Here is a 16,809-nt window from a genome sequence, read left to right on the forward strand (position 1 = left end):
CTGTCTGTGTTTCAGAGCACCGCTCAGATCTACTTGGACCACAGTAGAGTACGGAAGGAGAGAATTGCTATGCAAGCATTTGGGGATGGTTGCGTTTGTATAATAGTCTGAAGATAAATGAAAGGGGTTTGGTCCAGCTAATGTTCTGGCAAAGAAAATTATCAATCATACTGAATAAATGTGCAGTGGATACTTGCAAAGCAGTGTAGCTAACCTTGTAACAAAAAACTTTTCCAGCATCACCTTGAAAGACTACTGAGAGTATAAAACTCATTTTTTATTCAAAGCCTTTTTGTACTCAGTACACATTCAAAAACATATTAGCATAGCTCTAAGTATACTGTCAAATAGATTTTTCTGCAGGTGGCATGTGAGTTACCACTTTGTTTTAAAACAATATAAGAAATGTCTTAGTGTCTTTGTTATTGTATCAAACAATGCTACCTTCATCTAATGTTTTAAAGTAGCAATTCATGTTCTGCTTATTAAAAATAAGGCAGCCAGCCTTAAGACAAAGAAGGCAGCTGAGCTGAGTGTTGGCAATTCAGTGGTGAGGGCTGAAAGCTCTCAAGGTTTTGTCTTAATATTTTAAGGGCGTGTAGTAGTGTTTTAGCACTTCTGGTTTCACTTCAGCAGAGCATTTAGTTTTTGTTTAAAGTACTGGTGGATGTTTTGAAATATCCAGGTGAGTACATAAGCATGTGTACTCTGTTTACACAATAAATGACTTCAAGTGGCACATACCTAAAACAAACTTCTCTGTGAGCTCTGAGTCATGCTGAAAGTTCTAAGAACAAGTAATTGCTTTTCAAGATCTTGAGATAAAAAGGGATAGCATTTTGTTTGGTGATGGTGTGTGGTTTTTTTTCCTACTGGATATGTAATGGTTAAGTGCTTTTTATTGGGAAAACTATTTTAATGGCTAGGTTGGCTTACTTGTAGAAGGATTTAACAAACAACGCCTTCTAAAATTGGAGAGGATGGAAAATGCAGAAAAGGAAGATGAGGAAAGTCCTTCATCTCTTTGTGGATGTATATTTGTGCAACTTCAAATAAAGCAATACCGATGGCTTTCTAGGCTTGCACTCTGGCTCGGAGGAATGCTGATGTCTTCCTGAAATACCTGCACAGGAACAGCGTAAACATGCCAGGGATGGTGACGCACATCAAAGCACCTGAACAACAAGTAAAAAGTAAGGATTTTCTTGTTCTCTTTTTTTTGTTTTCTCCAAAGGGTGTGATCATCATGTGCTGTGGTGTGTGTGAAGATAGGGGAGTGAAGCCTGCCCAAGTGGAAAAGGGTCCTGTCAGGCTTAACAGGATATAATTAAAGCTGCTCGTACACTTTGAAGGAGCTGCCAGTCGTCAAATTCTCTTATACTCAAAAGAAGTTGCTTTTAATTTATTTATCTCCTGCTTACACTTAATCTCCTTTCAGTTTGAGACTCCAATGTGCTGCATTTGTTGAGAAAATGAGATAGTAAACTTCCACATGATAATGTTTGGTCTGAAGCCAAATGGGAGCTGATAACTGTGAGCTTACTTACTGTGTTATTCTGGTGCATTCTGCGAGTTCCATGAGAGTGCCAATGTAATACAAGATAATCCCTCGAATGATGCCCTTGGGCCCTTCCTGTAGGAACTTCATGAAGTATAGGATAGCTAACATTTTGTTTCAATTAGACATGGAAATAGGTAGTAGCTGAGGTGAGGGAGAGAAAAGAACCATTAGATGGGGTATGGCTTTTGCTAGGATTTATCCAATGCAGTGCACCTTTAAGGTGTAACATACGCTGTGGAGAAGGAAGTAGAGAGAGAAATCTGTAGAACTCCTGGGGACAAAAGTACAGAAGTTAATAGGATGTCCTTAACTGATTGGTGAGGTAGGCAGAACAGAGATCTGAGAGATTCAGAAATAAATATTCCCTGTTACTAATTCATTTGCCAGTTGCATCCTGCTCAATTCATGGTGTAACTGAGCACTCAGGCTATGCTACAGGCTTAGAACCAGAGAAATCTAATTCACAGAATCACAGCATCACAGAATGATAGGGGTTGGAAGGGATCTCGAAATTAATTACTGTTTCTAACTACCCAAAGGGGAGTTATGCTGAGGATTGAGCCAAACTCAGAGGAACATGGCAATAGGACCGGGGGAAAAAGTTGCGGGAAGGAAAATTCTAAATAGAAGGAAGGAGAAAGTGTTACAGCAAGAGTGAGAAAGCACTGAGTAGAGCAGGTAGCCCAGAGAGGTAGTAGAATCTCTGCTCTTGGGATTTTTTAAAACTCAGTTGAACTTGCCCCTGAAAAACCTTTGAAGTTAGTCCTGCTTTGAGGAGGAGATTGGAACAGATGGCCTCCAGAGGTCACTTCCACTCTTAAATTACTTAATGACTCTATTAGAAGAGGATATGCTCACTGTTTCTCTTTACTACAAGGGGAAAAGAGTTTGTGTTAAACTTATTCATGTATCTGACAGTACTCAAATTGAAAATCTCCTTGTATTGATACTTTTGTGTTTGAGAGATAATAGACTATTAGCGATACTTTTCACTCTAAGGAAATAATTGGATTGTGGCAGTTGAAACTTTGAGCATGTAGAGCCAAGACAAAAGATTGTTTTTCCTCTGTTCCCAAGGCATAAACATTTATAAACTGTGCAAGACAAAATCTCAACACAAATGCTGAAAGAATCAATAACTGAAGAAGTGTTGCTGACATTTACCACTTTGCTCTTCTCTTAGTAGTAGACAAAGAAAACAAAAGCAGAAGCAAGCAGGAAATTATAGCTACCACATTTATTGTGTAAGAAAAAAGGGTTAGGAATTTTAGACAAACTTTGTGAAATCAGTGTAGAAACAATGATTCTGAGAAATGTAAATGTGTTCACATGAGAAAAAAAGTCTCTGCTAATTTTCTTAAGAACCATAGTGCTATGCATGTTTTGTGTACATTTAAAACTCTGGATGAATGATACATGTTTAAAAAGAAACAAAAAAACAACAAAAATCCCCAAGCAGGAAAAAAATAAGCTATATGCTCCCTATAAGCCATGTAATATATGCTTCTGGGAGTTAAACATGAGTCAAGATAAACCTAGCAAGGACTCCCTCCTTTTAGGTCTCAGTGGTGTGGTGTTAGCTGATCAAATGATTTAAAAATTGACTCTATCTTCCTGTTCAAATATAAGGAAATGTAAGGAAAAAAAATACCTTTTCATCTCTTTTCTAAATAGATTAAAAAAATAAGAGAATGTTTATTTCTCTTTGGTGAAATAGAGATTACATGTGTTCTGCTGGACCATTACACACTGGTACTCAGGTGTGGAACACTGTGTATATAATATATAAATGAGCAGTTTAAAAACTTTTATAATCCTTGAGTTTCTGCAGAACTGCTGAATATTTTTAGAAACCTCATTCAGTGGCATACATGATAAGAATCATGTATAATAAGAATTCCCGTAAGAATAATAAAAAGAATTCCCAGCTGCGGATTATGTTATCTAGAAAGGCAGTGTATTACTCTAGGCAAGGTGTAGCTAAGCACATACTTCACAGGAAACAGGTATCACAGTGGTACTGAACTCTGAGAGGTGTCCCTCTGTCCTTTCCCACCAGTGTAAATCATGTCCTTGACCTGCAGTTAAGAGTATCCAAATACTGTATCTGACATCACGCCAAAGCTGGATTTTAAGAAGTTGTGGCCTGAAACTGTGCTGTGGCAGGTGGATTCAGTCGGTGACCATTGCTGTAAGCTCAGAAATTGAGCTGCTCATTTCACGTGCTTCTGTGTTACCTCTGTCTCTGCTGTATGGGCTGCAACTGACCGTGGTGCAGGAACTTGCCTAGTGGTGCTTATATTTTTAGATGGAGTGATAGAGAGCGCAGGATGCATAGAGACAGCTGAAAGCTCTCCAAGCCTGGAGGATAAGCCGAAAGTTCAGGAAACAATCCTGACAAATGTTAGAATCAGAGAAAATAACAACAGGGACTGTAGTTAAGAAGGCTTGAGATAGAGCTGCTCATCAAAGCCTAGCATTAAATACTGATGTGCTACAACTTCCTCTAGTATTTTATAGAATATTTTCTCTCTTCCTTGTCAGTCCAAGAAATTACTGGCAGTAACACTGCCTGTGCCCAGCCAAATATCTCTCACTGGCTTGCCATCTGTATCATGTCCTGACAGAACAAATGCTATTCCAATAAGCTAAATTCACCTTGCTTGCTCTTTGTCAGAACTACTTCACTTGTGTCACTTTCAAGACATCTCTTGATATGGTGCGTCCAGCTGGGTGTGTTGCATTGTATAACGGTAATTGTGTCCCGCTCCTCCACCCCCCAAAATCTTGCATATGTTCTGAGCAAGTGTTTTGGAGGTGGCGTAAGGCAGAAATAAAACGGAGAAAGCAGGTGAGGATCAGCTCATGGCTTGGCTAAAGGACAGATCAGTTGAGGCTTATTTGAGGGTAGGCTGCCCAGCAGGAAGAAAACCTTGGCTGCAGTGACCAGATTCCGACCAAAAGCAAGTCTTGGGTGATCTCAGTGCACTGTGGCCAGAGGGAATAAGGTGCTTCCAAGCAGGAGGATGTTGGCAATGATGGAGGCAGGTTTCATAATCCTCAGGAAGACTGTGACCAGTGGTAGAGATCTCTACCAGATCACTGGTAGAGATAGAGAGATGCTTTCACCCTCAGGGTGCCTTTATTTGAGCTTCTCTGTCAGACTTTCTTGGAGTGGTTATTCTTGGGGATGGGAGGCATGGTGGATGCACACAGAGGGGCAGAGGAGTGCAGAGGCCGTAACAGGCCTGATAGCCTCCAGTCATAATTAGGGAAAGTAGCCAGCTATGGGTATAAGGAGAAAAGCAAGTGTTACTGTGAAGACTGAGCCTTTTTGTGTTCTTTTCTGATTCTGATAGACCTCCCCTTGGGTTCTGTGCACTTCTGACAGAGGCATTGGGTGTCCCCATTTCAGTTTTTCAGCTTTTCATCTGGGGGTGACAGTAGCTACAAAGTCTTGTAGGGCTGCAGCTCTGGAAGAAGCAGTGGGTAAAGTGAGCTGCACAAGAAACTGCTAGGATTTCTTTGAAGAAAAAACCAACACAGTAAACATTAAAAAGCAAGGTTCAGAGTAAATCTTCTGCATATTGTAATCAGAAGGTCTTTGCTATCCAGGAAGAATTTATAAGCCAGTCATATGGAATTGCAGGTTAATGGTGGAATTTGGATATGACTTCTCAATGACAGACGGTTTCTGATACTGAGGAATGGAATAACAAATTTTGGAGTTAATTATTTGATTACTTGGAAATTCTCTCAAGGCTCAGTGAACACTCATATTTGAATGTATCAGCTTAATTATACTGCTGTTAGTTTGACTTATTTTTTTAACATACTAGTACAATAATAATACAATACTACTTGTGTGGTTTTTATTACTCAGATTTCTGTGCATTTAGTATCTGTTTATGTTGCTTTTGTTCTTGTAGTGACCTAAGGTTATGTATTTGCCCATACGTATTAAATTATTAAAATATTTTATAGGAGACTGATATATTCACAGAAGTTAGCTTTTTTATTATGATTGATATCGGATGTTAACCATGTTGTGATTACTTGTGCATGCTTGTTCTTTCTGAGGAAACCCCGTCAAGAACCATCTTCATCAGATTACATTTTCACTTCTGTTATAAACAGTGTCAATCCCTGTGTGAAAAGTATTTGAGAGAAAAAAGTTGTCAGTAGTAAGTTTTAATTGCATCTCTAGTTTATTTAACCAACATTTCTGTAAATAATAATGGAAAAGGAACATTCTCTGTTTCACAAATGTCAGGAAAAAGAGCAAAACAAAATGTCAGAGAAATAAGTGTATTGTAAATTCTACAGTAAAAAGTAATTTATTCTGCTGATTTTAATGTGATATTTTGAAATCGGTTGATATAATCTCTGTTGAATATATTTTCATTTCTTTAGATATCTTGAATGAACTCTTCCAGAGGGAGAACCGTGTGCTGCATTATTGGACCATGCGTAAAAGACGTCTTGATCAATGTCAGCAGTATGTGGTGTTTGAAAGAAGTGCCAAACAGGTGAGGGGTTTATATAAAAATCTTCGGTGTGATCAAGGTTTGACATACACTGACTTGTCCCACAATAAAATATTTGCTGTTGGCTTCAAGTTTTCAAATGGCTGAAAGATCAGTGATTAAAACAGAGATTAAGTGAAATTGTTGCTCTTCTTTTTAATACAGAACAACTAAATCCGTTGAGGCGGGGCATCTTTACTGCTAAAACTTAAAAGTGGTGTTTTGTTTCTGCCAGAAACAAATGGTAATGGTGTATCTCATTTCTGCAAGCTTATGTTTGACAAGTAGTTATACTTGTTAACTTTTACAAAGACAGCTAGTTTGACCAGGGAAATAACAGGCAGCAACATTTACCTCAGCTGCTGGAGGGGGAAATAAACTAATTAAATTGATTGGCAGTTCTACAAAATTGCCAGGTTGAATAACTCAGTAAGCAATAATAACTAAAAGACTTTGTTTTTCCAGTATACTTGGTTTTGTGGTTTTATTGCATGGTAGACCCACCTCTTTGTATTTTTGTGAATTTATCAGTCTGAAAAGAACTGTTAAGTAACCACCACACACAAAAAACATTCCCTTCACTAATCAAAGCACAAGACAAAAAAGTAAATAGGAAGTTTCAAGGCAGAGAGACATCTGCAATATTTCTTTTTACTTTTTTTTTTTATTAACTAGATATAGGACAAAGAAAGGAAGCTATCTGTTCCTGTTCTGCAGAAAACGGACACAACGCCTATAGTGTGAAATATGGTTAGATCTACTTTAAACAACTCCAAAACCTGGTTTTTTTATTTTATTTCTTCCTGACAGCCAATGGAGGCAGAAGCCTCAAGTCTATCTTTTGTGCTTTCACAAAGAGAGTAAGGCAAGATAAATCTTGGAGTGACGTTAAAGAGTAATACCTCTTTAAAAAAACAACATCACCCCCCTTCGCTGCCTCCTACCCCACTTTTCAATAACCTTAACTCCAACCTCTTCCAAGCACATGACCTACTTGCTTTTGTATAGAGATCACTGACTAACCGTCAAACACCGGAAATAAAGATCTGTCAGCATTTTCATTGTAAATCCCATTTTACAGCAATCTCCAGTTCAATCATCACAAAGCAGACCAAACCATACATGGACTCCACAGCGATTAGCCAAAAAATAGAAAATGTTCTTTTCTTCATCTAGATATCTGTTTGGAGTAACCTGTTCTCTGAGCTTTCAGAACTTGATGCCCTGCCAATGGGAGCAGATTCCATAGTAGTTTGTGAGGACAATGGTAGACTCTTAAATCTCACCTGATCTCTAAATTGATTTCTCCTTTTCTTCTATGGTGATGTCTACCCAACATACAGTACTGAGCCTCATGTGAAATGAGAGCTGGTCTAAACTGTAGGTATTAACAGCAAGATGAACTTTCTGTCATATTGTGTCTCTAGAGTAAAAAAATTATGAAGGGCAACATTTGAGGAGGGGAAGCTTTTTTTCCCAGCAATGTGTATTAAACTCACCAAAAAAAGGTGGAGATTAAAAAGCTGAAATTGAGAAGTATGACAATACGTGTTGCTTGTATGATCATCGATAGCCATGCTGCTTGTCCGTATGAGTCTTCGCTCGCAGAGATTGACATTACAACGAATATCACAGAATCACAGAATGGCCTAGGCTGGAAGGGACCTCAGAGATCATTTAATCCAACCTCCCTGTCATGGGCAGGGACGCCTCTCAACTAGATCAGGCAGCACATGGGGACCGAACGGGGATCGAAGCTGCATATGGGTGGTTGGTTGAAATATCCCTTTTCTTGACAGTAGCCCAAGAGTTGTTGGTTTGTTTCCACCAGTGATGGTGGAAAAGTACTTGAAAAATAGAGGCCCATCTTCCCAGGCTTGCATCTGCACTAGTATGTGACTGGGTGAATGACATCCTGGCATTCACACATTCAGTGTTGGATTTTGAAGGCTTTCTACTCGCTTTAGTTTTTGTACCAAAAGCATCCAAAGCGGAAGAAAGAGAACCAAAGTTGTTCAGTCACGGCCTTGATGAGTTTAAATTGTTGGTGGAATTATAATACAGACTATGCCTTTTCTGATTTAGTGTAAGATTATGCTCTTGGGAAATACATCTCTCCTGTACACCAGATAAAGCTTTTCCTGTTTTTGCTTATGTGCATAGGTAGAAGAGTAAACTGAAAGTATGAGAGGTGAAAGGAGGAATGAGGACACACTGTCAGCCAATGACTTTTTCTTTTGGGATATTAAATGTTTGTCTACTGCTGTATGCATTTATTGAAGATGCACAAGCATTTAGTAACACGACAGTTCTAAGCAAGCTGCATTAAACTCTTTGAACTTCTGATACTGGCTTTGTCAGAACAAAAAAGTTTCTGAGTTAATGTGCCTCTGCATACTGTTGTAGTAGCCTGTATTTAGAGCTGCAAAACGGCTTGATAATATCAGTCTTCAGTTACATTTTTTTTTACTTTTTACTCTTATGCAGCAGTTTGAGAGGAGTCTTTCTGGTAGCCGGAGAATAGGATTCCACACAACTACTGAGTTATGCTTAAAAGGGCAGCAAATACTAATGTGGGTAGAACATAGTAATATGGATCAGCATGGTTCATAATAGTGAAGGAGTAAGGTGCCAAGATGTGGAAGAGATGCAATTTTAGTTTGCAGTTATTGGTTCTTGTATTTTACTACCTATGCATACATTGATTGGTTCAACTGATATCTCTCATGGTTCCTCAGCTACTGCACGTTTAATTTCTAGAAGTACATATAACTACAGGCCATACTCTGTGAGGCTGGAATACACGTCAACCAAAGAGTGAAATGATAGTTAAATCTTATGGGCTTGGAAAGTTTAGCCTACATGTTTGACAGTCTTACGTACGTTTTTCCAATTGGGAAAATGTGTATTTCTGAGTGCAGCTGTCTTATGATGCCCTTAAAGAAGTAATTTCTGCTGAGTTGGGGCGCATACTAACAGAAGGACAATAGTCAGTTAGAACCTTTCAGTAGTGGACTACTATAGTTCTGTAGTAGCGAACTTCCCTGAAGCATTCAGATTCATGTCATTTCAATTCTTTCAGCATTACTTCATAGACTAAATGAATTATTTCAGAATTACAAACTGATGCTGCAGAGGTATGAAGTGATTGCCACAAGTGATGTAGAGTAAAATTTACCTGTGGCCAACCTGTGTTTGTGAAATACTGTTTACAGATGGTTTCTATTGACATGTGTGTTGCCTTCTCTTACTTTTCATTATTGCTTTATTTAGGCTCTGGAATGGATTCATGACAATGGAGAGTTTTATTTATCCACACATACTTCCACTGGCTCCAGTATCCAGCACACTCAAGAGCTATTGAAAGAACACGAGGAGTTTCAGATCACAGCAAAGGTAAAATAAATAAATTATGTAAGATTTTAAAAAAAACAGACCTAAAACACAGAAGAACCCAAATTCCCCCTTCCCCCCCAAAAAAAACCCCTAAGCATACATCCATCAATATTTGTTTACTTGCAGTGGCTTTCTCTTTGTGTTTCTGCTGGGAAAAGAATAAACCAAAAATTAATCAGAAAACAATCACTGTTACTGGAGCTCCAGTAGCCCTGCACGCTGTTGATGTCCCATGGCAGAATCATAGTGAGATAGCTTAAAAATATTTATAGAAAAACCTACAAATCTTGCGGGACCTTTTGATTTCAACTTTTAGATCCTTGTGTCTGTGGGTTACTGCATGTTCATTTAGGTTATAAAATACAAGGCATATTGTTATTCAGCTGTGATTTAATTAGAAGATAGTAGAAAGAATAAAGCTTTAATTGTTAGATTACTCATTTTAGTAAAGCATTCTGTGATTCTGCTGTAACTTGTTGAGCCATGGCAACATTATTTTATTCTACATCTCTGGAGGCCTGTAGAGAGATGCATATGTCACTTCTGAGGCTCATCAGTCTTCACAAGTGAAAGACAGGCAACTAGGGCATGACTGAGATACCCAAGCTTATGTAGCCTTGTCTGTCTCCGTGTTTCATTTTGTCACCTGCTCAGACTGTCACCTCTTTCCACCTCTCAACTCCTCAGTCTTCGTGGAGAAATACTAGAGCCCAAGAAAGTAAGCAAGTGTTCATTCGCGTGAAGGGCCACCTCAGAAAAGACTTGGAGATGGAGTTGGTCATGGGGCATGTAGGAAGGGAGGAAGGGGAATCCAGGAGGAACACTTACGCCTTTTGAACCTAGATTTTCCTCTCCAGGAGAACAGAGGCTCCAGCCTCTGTTCTGCTGGATCCCTTCCAGCGTGCAGAGCACCACTGCCCCCCTTGTTTCCTCTGTCAGTCAGCAGATGACGTGGGTGCCCATTTTGAAAGGATGTTGTTAGTGCCACTCCCTTGACGTTTTCCTACCTGTTGGGAGGATGTATTAGCCTTTGCTAATCCCATAGTTAAAAAAGATGCTTGGATGAGGACCTATTAGGAAAGAAAAAAACATATTAAAAAAATAAATGGACAAATGCTTCATTTTCCTACTGACATAAAAGAGATGAGTTTTTATTGGCTGTTTTGCTTAACTCGCTGTTACCAAGGGCCCTGACAGTACTCTTTACTCTGACATGGTATCAGAGAGAGTGATGTAGAGATAGAAATTCCTCCATTGTGGATGATTTATGATCTACGTTAAAGAAGGTGCATGGTCTTAGGCAGCTTGTTAGTTGAGAAAAGCACTTAGTAGGTACAGATTTGGTGTTCGCTACTTGTTCTCTTGATTTCTCACAATTGTGTGATGACAAAACATAATATAAAAAAAGATCTCAAGAATATAGTCTTAATCCATTAAAAATGTAAAGCATGTAACAAAACTTATCTCCATGTCAGTGTTTCAGTGATATCTAAAGGAGGTAGATTCTGGAGAGTGTAAGCCTGGTCCTGTACCAGTGTTTCAGTGGTAATGAACAAAATATCCTCTTTGGCATCAAACCCCCTTTGTATTGATGCAAGGAGAATACCCATGCTCTGAAAAGCTTGCCTAGCAGAATTTAATCTCTGGGCTAGATATAGAGCACATTTTTGAAAGAAGAATACTTCTCGTCATGCAATAATAAACGCCAAGGAAACCTATATTCCTCTTGTGCTATTTCCATTAAGAAAAATGTGTCTGATTAAAGGAATTCTGGGAGGAGAGAGGAGGAAGGTAGCTACTTTGATGGCTTCTCGAACGGCACTTGGTACCAGGTTACACAAAATGACCCCCTTCATGACAGGTAGAGCTCGTAACTGTTCGATATTTTCCTGTTTTCATAGCAAACCAAAGAGAGGGTGAAGTTGTTGATACAGCTGGCTGATGGCTTTTGTGAAAAAGGGCATGCTCATGCAACAGAGATTAAAAAATGTGTCACAGCAGTGGATAAGAGGTACAGAGACTTTTCTCTGCGCATGGAGAAATACAGGACCTCTTTAGAGAAAGCTCTGGGTATTTCCTCAGATTCCAATAAATCGGTAAGAGAAATTTGGGTGCGATGACAACAAACAACCTTTGCTTGCATTTGATTTAGCTATCGTTTTTTCCTGTCTCCTTCCTTAATCAATTCTTCCTTTCTTTAATAAAGAGCAAAAGCTTGCAGCTGGATATAATCCCAGCCAGTGTCCCTGGGTCAGAGGTGAAACTGCGTGATGCTGCTCATGAGCTTAATGAAGAAAAACGAAAGTCTGCCCGCAGGAAAGAGTAATAATTTTATTTATTTTTAATCAATGAGAATGCATAAATCAGTAATGATAATGCAACAACTGTCAGGGTTTGTCTGGCAGCTTAGAAATGGGGTAAACGGTAAAAAGAGAGTGATAGTACTCAATAGCTCCTGTTGTACTTGTTTTCACAGTTACTTCTAGCATGTCAAAACTTTCAAAACTGTGTTAGACTTATTTTATAACATGCTTTTTTTCTTTTTAGCAATAATGTGAAATAAATGTGTAAGGGGAGGAGGGAGTACAGCAGTTAAATGACTGTAGCAAGTGAAAAGCATTTGAGAAAAAAAAATCCATCTCTTTTTCCCATTTCTTTTTGCGCTGGTTAGTAATGGAGGGATGTTACCTCTTATGTTTCCTTCATCTGTCATCTCTTCACGTTTCATTTCTCAGATTTTTCTTGCAGCAGTGGAGAAACAGAAGCTGATGAGGAGAAAGATGAATTCTGGTTATTATGCATTCATAATGATCTAACAGACTGAGATTTGATTATTCTTTCTGTTGTCACCTAAGGTTCATTATGGCTGAGCTAATTCAGACAGAAAAGGCTTACGTAAGAGACCTCCGGGAATGCATGGATGTAAGTTTTCTTTTTATCACTAATCTCTGAAGACAGGATTCAATCCGTTGCCTTCTCTTTCTGGTTTTAATGGCCGAGCATGACTGGTTTGCAGTCATTGGGCAAAATTAAGTATCTTTGCTATTAAAAATAAACTTAAAATTACATGTGGTATCAGCCACTTCAGAATTCAGCCTATATGTTTTGGTTTTGTTAGTACTGACTTTCAGCATTTGCTGCTTTCCCAATTCATAAATGTGTAGGGGTTTTTGTTTTACGGAGGGGAGGGAAAAAGGAGGGGTTTACTTTATTCGCTTTGCTAGCAATAGAGAAGAGCTTGTGTTAATTCTCTTATTATCTGTATCACATGTTCTGCTACTAGCTGGCTTTTCAAATAGAAATTCAGAGAGATTCCATGGAAAAGTGCCCAGTAATTGTTATGCTGAAGCAAGTAATGTTCAGTGTTAGCTGTTGCACAAAGCATGAACTTCTAAACTGCAGACATGACCTTGATAAGAAATATCCTGAAGCGTTAGAGGTTGTCAAGAACACTATGCATTTTAAATTGTGAAGTCTCAGGGACTATGTTAAATTGTCAGTTTTGGAACTTGCATTTTAATGTCAAAATAGCAGGGTATATTTGACACAACAGGGACTGTCACAACTGGAATTGATGCTGTGTGATCTTTCCCTGATATCTCTCCAGTAATGCATGCTTACAGGTACTTGGGTGCTTCTGTCCAGACTTTGTCATGACTTTTCATGCATCTTTTTTTGTTTTGGGCAGACATATCTGTGGGAAATGACAAGCGGCGTTGAGGAGATCCCACCTGGTATTGTAAACAAAGAACACATTATCTTTGGAAACATGCAGGAAATCTATGAGTTCCACAATAAGTGAGTGACTTATCTTCCAGTTCCATGTTACTGCTAAATCCAAATGATGACCTGAGAGATTTCCTAATGAGAATATTGTGCGCATGAATAATGGATGCTTTTCCTTAAAAAAAATCTAAAGGATTTCTTGTCACGTTGCTGAATTGTTTCAGTTGTTGCTTTTTGCAGTCAGGTAGGTACACATTAGAAACTGCCTTTTTCAGTCTCAGACATCGTTCAACTTTAAAGAAGTTATGGGTGTACGTTAAAATTTTGTTGTAGGTTTTCTAGTTGTTCTGAAGAGATGGAAAACGCTGAATTCAGTTGAATACAGATACAGCACACATATCTGTTTAAAAACTCTGTTATTCCTTCAGAACCCTCATTCCTGATTTCTGAGTGCAACTGCTAGTGGGAAGGAGTAGGGATCCTTACTTTTTCTTGTCTCTTTGCATCTTCTGTGGAGGTGCTGCACCATTGCATTTACTTGAGTATGAAGCAGGAAAGGGGCTTGCCCTCTGCGTTACTTCTAAGTGGAATGGTTCCTAGGCAGATCTGCGTACAGGATTCTTGCTCTGCATACAGGATTCTTGCTCTGAACGCTCCCTCTTTGTTAACTCTTTGGTGTTTGTATTGAGTTAGGATTCTTTGAAGTAATAAAATACTCATATTCCAGAGTCTGATTATACAGGCCTTTCTATGCTTTATGTTAACTTGAGCATCCAAAAACCAAGTCACCTCCTTTTCCTTTTGAGATGAAGGCTGAATTTTTCTTGGAACTGAAACAGTGAAAAACCTTGATGAGCAACAACAGCAGTTATTACTTGAGTACTCCTGTGTATTAACTGCATATCTGCTGGGTCAATTTCTGATCTTCACATTACAGTTTGTATTGAATTACATTCTATATTAGTTCTGTTATTACACTTTATCTGTTATCTTTGTTTTTTTAACTCATACTGTTGGTATGCATTACATACAGCAAGTTTTCTTACCACCTTTATTCACAGACAATAGATCAATATCGACTGCTTTAATGAAAATATTTCATATGCTTTGTGCTATCTGTTTCTTTCTACCCATAGCATATTCCTCAAGGAGCTGGAAAAATATGAACAGTTACCAGAAGATGTTGGACACTGCTTCGTTACTTGGGTAAAGAAGTCAGAACTATGTTTAGAAGTAACAAGGGAGATAGGAAGGGGGTAGATTATTGCCATCAGGTCCTTTTTTAATTTGTAAAATTTGTGAAGGTACCTGTTCCTTCAAACTTGAGTAAAAATGTGTGTATTTTTTGCTGGGGAGGAAAAGAGTTGAGACATTGCTGTCAGGTGCCATTATTTAGCTGCTCTTGAAGTTTATGCAAGTTGCTTAAACCTGTGTTCAGGTTTGTTTTAGTATCTTTGTCTTAGCTATGGATAATCTACTCCTGCACACATTGCTGTTGTTTTCAGTCTTACTTTCTGAGGTATTTTCTTACACTGCCAGTTTGAGTGGGAAAATAGTTTTGTAGAGAAGATATGCTCTCTGATAACTGTAAAAACTTCAAGACAGAAATGATGCTTTCTGATAACCTCTGTAAATTTGCATTTTGTTCTACAGGCAGACAAATTCCAAATGTATGTTACTTACTGTAAAAATAAGCCAGATTCTACCCAGCTGATATTAGAACATGCCGGAGCATATTTTGATGTAAGTATTTTGTGTCCATCTTAAAAAATATGCTTTGGCAGTTTGAATCATGTATTGCAGTTCTACTGAGTGCCTACTTTCTTAAGAAAATGCAAGTTTCCTGTATTAATGCTGCAGTTTAGTGTCAGTGTAAGGAAATCAATCTTATATCTCACATGATTAACTTATTCAGCTGATCTCAACTTGTTCAGCTGGTCTCATAAAGCTGTCAAATCAAATGTAAAAAGCCACTGGTCACATACTGGAGCAGTTCAGAAATGGAAGCAGGTTCTGGCAGCCACAACAGAGACATGAATTTTCGGCTCTCACAAGCACTTTTCTTCAGTTCTTAGCATTTGGATGTTCTTAGATTGCAGAGTATGTAATAAAGATAGAACTCTTCATTACATTTTTAAATTTTAATTGTATGTAGTGGTAATTCAGATGACTGCCATTATTCAGAGCTGCTAAACCAACCACCTTGCTTATTCGGTCCCAAAGTTACCTGGTTTACGTGTAACATTCTGCTTAAGAAAGAACCAAGGTGCCGCAGCTGTTAGAGGTTTTAGAGGGGAATTTTGGCCACACTGAATGAGTTTTTGTTGAACAGGTAGTTACAGGTGATTTGATTAGAGTACTCTCTAGCCATGTTTGTTTCCTTGTCCTCTGCGCTGAGCCACTAGCTGTATAGTGACACCACAAACTTTTTTAAGATTTAGCTGTAGAAGTAGAGGTGTGGACTTAATAAAATTAAACAAACAAAAAATACTTGAAGTTCTTGGGGTTGATTTTAAAAGTTAGTCACTGAGGAGATGGGGATTCTAAACATTGTAGGGTCAATGCTTTTCGGTGAAGTCTCTGTTAAGCTTTTGGTATTTGGAGAAAAGCAGATCAGTTGTAAGAAATCAGACAGATATGGCCAGAAAAAAAATCAGAAAAATTTTAGTAAATACTATTTTAAAAAATAACAGAAGGCTCTGATAAAACTGTATTAGAAAGAGGTTCTTTCCATCACTTCCAAGGAGCAGCCTTTGATCACTCTGTTCTACCAATGTATGCAGAGCTCTTCGTCCCTTGTCCACCTGAAGTGGGTTAGAAGTGGGAAGAGCTAATTCTGTGCACAGGTAACTTCAAGAGCTTCAACTGATGCCACCACTGGACTATGTGAAAATATCATGTGTATCCTGTCTTGGGGATTTCTGATGCTGTAATTGTGCTTAGAAAGCACGTAACTGCAGTGCAGAACTTGCTGTTTGAAATTGTGTGATCAAAATGTATCTGATACTGTAATATAAGTGACAAACGCTGGCCTTGAAGTTCAGCTGTATTTAAAATCTGCAATTATCCCATCTAGTTATCATCTAATTCCATTCTCCTCCTTTGTGGAAGGATTCTCCTCCTAGCTTTGTGGAAGTCATTATTTTTTTGTGAGTGACTTTGTAAGTGGCTGTTTTCTTTTTAAGTATTTGGTAATATCTTTCCTTTAGTTAGAAAATGTTACTTCGTGCTCCCTCTTGTGGAGGACAATGCTTTCTGTGACCATCAACAGTTAAACTAGCAGGTGGTGCTAAGGGACATCCACTTTGGCCTTCCTGTGATAGTCCTGGCTCTTCCCTGCAACACTGAAATTTCTTTTCTTTTCTCTCTTGCACGTAACAAAAGAAATACAGTATTTTATATCTTATTTTATATTTTATTTTAATTTTTATTTTATTTTTTAAAAAATGTTGTCACGTGTTTGATATCCCTAATCACTGCTATTTGTATTTAGGTTTGTTAAAATAAAATACTTCACAGGTACCCTTGGAGGTCATAATCTTTTGCGTGTACAAAGTGAGCAGGCAGATGCACAACACAAGTAATTGCTGTGGCTTTTAT

The 16,809-nt window shown here is 38.3% G+C and overlaps 1 protein-coding gene across 1 annotated transcript in view; it reads left to right on the top strand.

Annotated features, from left to right (window-relative positions):
* The window catches only part of TRIO (trio Rho guanine nucleotide exchange factor), a gene marked incomplete at its 5' end in the record, with an annotated part of 134,475 nt that overhangs the window by 36,694 nt on the left and 80,972 nt on the right, over positions 1-16,809 (top strand). Inside the window, 9 exons of the mRNA XM_009866530.1 lie at positions 1,079-1,193; positions 5,975-6,090; positions 9,361-9,483; positions 11,385-11,579; positions 11,690-11,805; positions 12,339-12,405; positions 13,172-13,281; positions 14,346-14,415; positions 14,863-14,952. Of these exons, the coding sequence (XP_009864832.1) occupies positions 1,079-1,193; positions 5,975-6,090; positions 9,361-9,483; positions 11,385-11,579; positions 11,690-11,805; positions 12,339-12,405; positions 13,172-13,281; positions 14,346-14,415; positions 14,863-14,952 (1,002 nt within the window). The remainder of the gene's footprint in view (positions 1-1,078; positions 1,194-5,974; positions 6,091-9,360; positions 9,484-11,384; positions 11,580-11,689; positions 11,806-12,338; positions 12,406-13,171; positions 13,282-14,345; positions 14,416-14,862; positions 14,953-16,809) is intronic.

Source organism: Apaloderma vittatum, unplaced genomic scaffold, assembly GCF_000703405.1.
Source record: "Apaloderma vittatum isolate BGI_N311 unplaced genomic scaffold, ASM70340v1 scaffold2153, whole genome shotgun sequence".
In the NCBI taxonomy this organism is placed as follows: domain Eukaryota; kingdom Metazoa; phylum Chordata; class Aves; order Trogoniformes; family Trogonidae; genus Apaloderma; species Apaloderma vittatum.